This window comes from Fukomys damarensis, unplaced genomic scaffold (genome assembly GCF_012274545.1).
Source record: "Fukomys damarensis isolate Sample0158 unplaced genomic scaffold, DMR_v1.0_HiC HiC_scaffold_16, whole genome shotgun sequence".
Taxonomy (NCBI): domain Eukaryota; kingdom Metazoa; phylum Chordata; class Mammalia; order Rodentia; family Bathyergidae; genus Fukomys; species Fukomys damarensis.
The window spans coordinates 38,238,506-38,243,187 of NW_022900928.1; the positions used below are offsets into that span (position 1 = coordinate 38,238,506).

Below are 4,682 nucleotides of genomic sequence, written 5' to 3' on the forward strand. Positions count from 1 at the left end.
TTTTCCCCTAGTGTGGGCATTCAATGTTATGAATTTTCCACGTAGAACTGCTTTCATTGTGTCCCAAAGATTCCTGTATGTTGTATTGGCATTCTCATTCATTTGTAAAAACTGTCTAATTTCTTTAATTTCCTCTAATCCATTGATTGTTTAGAAGAGTGTTCAGTTCCATGTGCTTGTGAAGTTCCTACAGTTTCTTGTGCTAGTGATCTACAGCTTGATTGCACTATGATCTGATAATATACAGGGGATAACTTCAATTCTTTTACATTTATTCAGACCTGTTCTGTGAGCCAATATGTGGTCTATCTTGGAGAATGATTCATGTTCAGCCAAAAAGAATATATATTCTGATTTTGTGGGGTGGAATACTCTGTAGACATCTATTAAGTCCATATGTTCCAAAGCTTGGTTCAGTTCTGTTATTTAATTGTTGATTTTCTGCCTAGATGATCTGTCAATTTGTGATAGTGGGGTATTTAAATCCCCCACTACAATTGTATTAGTGCTTATTTGGTTTTTCATGTTGCTTAATATTTGTTTTATATAGTTGGGGGCATTTATATTTGGTGTGTATATGTTTATGATTGTCATCTCTTCCTCTTGAATTGTTCCCTTTACAAGGATGTTTTATGATTGTCAACTTTTCCTCTTGAATTGTTCCCTTTACAAGGATGTAGTGTCCTTCTTTGTCTCTCTTAATCATTTTGGTTTGAAATTTACTTCATCTGAGAATAAGATTGCTACCACTGCTTTTTTCTGGGCTCCTGATGCATGCAGAATTGTTTTTCATCCTTTCACTTTCAGTCTATGGACTTCCTTTTGCACTAGGTGTGTTTCTTGTATACAACATATTGTTGGATTTTGCTTCTTAATCCATTCTGCCAATCTGTTTCTCTTGATTGGTGAATTGAGGCCATTAACATTGATGGTTATAACTGATATATTTTGACTTATTCTTGTCATGTTATTGTCCTTTTGTTGATTCTTTTTACTTTTTCTCCCATCTCCTTTTAGTTTCTTGCCTTACCTATTTGATTTGGTCAGTTAGGCCTCATGTAATTGTGAACTTCGTTGTCCTTTTCTAGGATATTGTTTAGAATTCCTTGCAGTGCTGGTTTGGTGTTCATGAAATTTCTCAGGTGCTCTTTGTCGTGGAAGTATTTTATTTCCCCATCTATTTTGAAAGAGAGTTTTGCAGGATACAAAAGTCTAGGTTGGAGATTCTTTTCTTTTAGGACTTGGAATACCTCACTCCAGGCTCTCCTTGACCTAAGGGTTTGTGTTGAAAAGTCTGCTGTGATTCTAATGGGCTTCCCTTTGCATGTGATTTGTTTCTTTTCTCTTACTGCTTGTAGTATTTTGTTTTTCTGTTGGATTTCTGGAATCTTGATTATTATATGTCTAGGTGTAGATTTTTTTTGATCGTGGCTAGTTGGGGTTCTATATGCCTCACTTATCTGTATGTCTAATTCTTCCCTTCTGTTTGGGAAGTTTTCTGTCATTAATTCTGTGAAGAGCTTTTTTATATCATTTGTGTTTTCTCCTGTTTTTTCATGAATTCCTATCAGTCTTATGTTATTTTTCTTTGTATCGTCTAGGAGTTGTTGGATTGATTTCTCATGATCCCTTACTGTTTTTAATAGACCTCTTTTTTCACGGTCACTGACTGCTATCCTATCTTCTATATCTGAAATTCTATCTTCGCAATCTTTTATTCTGTTTCGTACACTTTCAATAGAGTTTTTAATCTCCTGGATATCTGTTTGAATCTGTTTTATGGATTCCATTTCTTTCCTCTGTTGGGCATTCATTGTTTCCATGTCTTTCTTATGCTGAGTCTTCATGGCTTCTATCACAGTCTTGAGCTCATCTATTTTTTTCTCAGTTTCTGCTCTAGAGTCTCGAATCATGACTTCTATTTTGCTCATCATCTCTCTGGCTAGCTGGGAAATTATTTCTGATTTGAATTTTTCTAGAGCCTGATTGATCAATTTTGTTACCTCCTGTGCTATGGGTCCAGGGAGTCCTGTTGGTTCACTATCAGACTTTTCATCCTCATTTGTCCTACTATTTGCTATTGGTGAACTGGATATTTGTTTTTGTGTCTTGCTTAAGTGTTTTCTCATTTTTATTTTTATTGTTGGGTTGTCCTTCTTTAATTTCTGGGTATTACTTAAATCTTCCTAATATAGTTGCGTTTTAGCTTTTGAGTTTCTAATGACTCATAGACATTCTCGTTTTCATAATATCAGAGAAAACAACTCTTTAAATCAATCACCACTCTTTGTCCCAATTGATACATTCAGCAGCCCAATAGGATCAGGCACAGCTTGCCAACTGACCACTTATGGTAGTCATTAATGTATCACCTTTAACTCATGTGAATTAGATTAATTTCAAGAAGCAGCTCATAGTATGTTTGCAGTGAATATTCTTTTCAATATGGCATCTTTACCATTTAGGATGGGGGGTTCGACTTAGAACAAGAGGATTAGATAAGTGAAAGAATTAGAGCAGGTTTGAAGTGAATCCAGAGGTTGTAGAATTACCTTACTATCTTTACAAAGCTATTAACTTCAGGGGGGATAGAGAGAGTGCAGGAATAAGGACAAGAATATATCCCCTTAACAATAACAGGCGCTTGCCTTCCCTTGAAGGTACAGAGGCATGAGTGAGGTAAAATGACTGGAGAAAAGAACATAAAGAAAAACCCCTCCTAAAAACAAAAAATAATAAAAGAAGAAGTCTGAGTTAGGGCAGGAGCTGGAATAAAAAGGGAGATGAGGGACAATATGGTGGAGCAAGAGACTGATTTGGAGAGAGAGGACAGAAAAAAGAAAGAAATTTTAGGGTGGAATGAGGAAAAAAGAAGAGAGAGAAAAAAAAAAAGAATTTGAAGTGCCTCTTTCAGGCTGTCTCTGATCTCATATTATACCACATGCACAGCCATATGCAGAACCAAATCCCCTGGTCTCAGCTAGCCAATGGCAGTTCCCCACGACTGAGACTGAACACAATCTACAAGGCCTAACTTGAGTTTCCTTACCCTCAGAGTTGAACTCTACTCAGTTCTATTACAGGTTTCCCCTGCCCTTTCTTTAAAGATGTTCAAAGTTGGGAGCTCAGAAAACTACCCTTCATGGGAACCTATGCCTCTGCAGAGTTGGTCTAAGGACTGGCCCAATCAGGAGGTTTGAGAACGGGGAGGGTTCGTGGGGGTGTTTCAAGGGCGCCCACACGGCTACCTTCCTTACTGGGTCGGATGTCATGCAGTCCAGGAGGTCGCGCACCCGCCGCCAGGTGATCTCCGGCAGGCAGGCAGCTGAAGAGACCCCCTCCGGGGTCTTTGGGGCCTTACTTAGGGCTATATATCTTTAAAAATACTATAATATAGCATTATTCAAGTGTATAATTTATTGTATTGTCTATAATTACTCTTACACAGAATCTCATTTAGCTACCAGTATACATGTTGCTAAATTCATTAGCTTCATTTTCGTATCTCTGCCTCTAGTTCACATACAAGTTTATAAAAGTTTAGAAGCATAGGAGAGAACAATTTCTGCTCTCCTATGATAACTACCTTACCATGAAAACAATTCTACTACAGACTTAGAAAAGTGGCATACCTGTTTCTTCCTACAGAGGAGGATGAAGCTAACCTAGTAATAAATAATACATGATAGATCTTTTCCTCAGGCAAATTCACTTTTAGGAGTTGAATTTGCTACAGAAGACTTTATAGAACTAAATTAAAAAGTACGGGGCAGAGATTGAGCTCAGTTGTGTCTCTGTCTGCCTTGCAAGTGCAAGGTCCCAAGTTCAATCCCTGGTACTAAAAAAAAGTATGAACATCCTTTCTCTTTTTCTGAGAACAGATTGCAATTCACAGGAATGAAGTTGAAGAATTAGAAAATACTATTCATGAACTAGAAGAAGAAAATTTGGTGCTTATTGATCAGCTTTTCAACTGTAGACTTGTGGATCTCAAAATACCCAGGTGAAAGTCATTAATATTTTCTAGGAAGTGTTTTATATTTGTATCTGTACATTTTTATATGATGATTCACTTCTTCATTGCTCCACACAGAATGCAAAAGTCAAAAAGAAAAGGCCAGGCATGGTGGCTTACACCTGCAATCCCAGCACTCTGGGAAGCCAAGGCAGGATAATGGCAAGCTCAAGCCCAGCCTGAGCAACTTAGCAATTAGGGAGACTCAAAATAAAAAATAAAAAAGGGATGGTGATATAGCTCAGAGTGAAGAACCTGAGGAACTCACAAAATAAGCATGATGAAGGTATAAGCTGATTACTATTGATCACAGATATACTGTAAACTTTCACTTATTTTTTTCTCCATTGCACTGTAGTCATAACAGAAAATCATTTAACATGAACATCACAACTGCCAACCTTCAGGAGCCTCCAGGCCCAAGGGAGAAATATTATAAATTAAGCGCATAACAGTGCAAAAGATGTACAAGTGCAGAGTTAGCACAAGGGAGGGGATGATCAACTTTCTGGAAGCTTCTGAGAGGTGTTCTGGACTTGTTTTTACCTTGTGAACATGCAATTTTTTTCTGATGAAATAGACTGTTTTGTAGGTGAAAAAAATAGCCTGAGATTCCAAGTCACATTTGTTCCTGTGGAAATCAAATGTATACATAGCTTTGCATTTT

The 4,682-nt window shown here is 37.3% G+C and overlaps 1 protein-coding gene across 8 annotated transcripts in view; it reads left to right on the plus strand.

Annotated features, from left to right (window-relative positions):
* The window catches only part of Ccdc83 (coiled-coil domain containing 83), a 45,634-nt gene that overhangs the window by 34,361 nt on the left and 6,591 nt on the right, over nt 1-4,682 (plus strand). For all 8 annotated transcript variants that reach the window (XM_033764261.1, XM_033764262.1, XM_033764264.1 and 5 more), the window contains one exon: nt 3,882-4,003. In XM_033764261.1, coding sequence (XP_033620152.1) covers nt 3,882-4,003 — 122 coding nt within the window. The remainder of the gene's footprint in view (nt 1-3,881; nt 4,004-4,682) is intronic.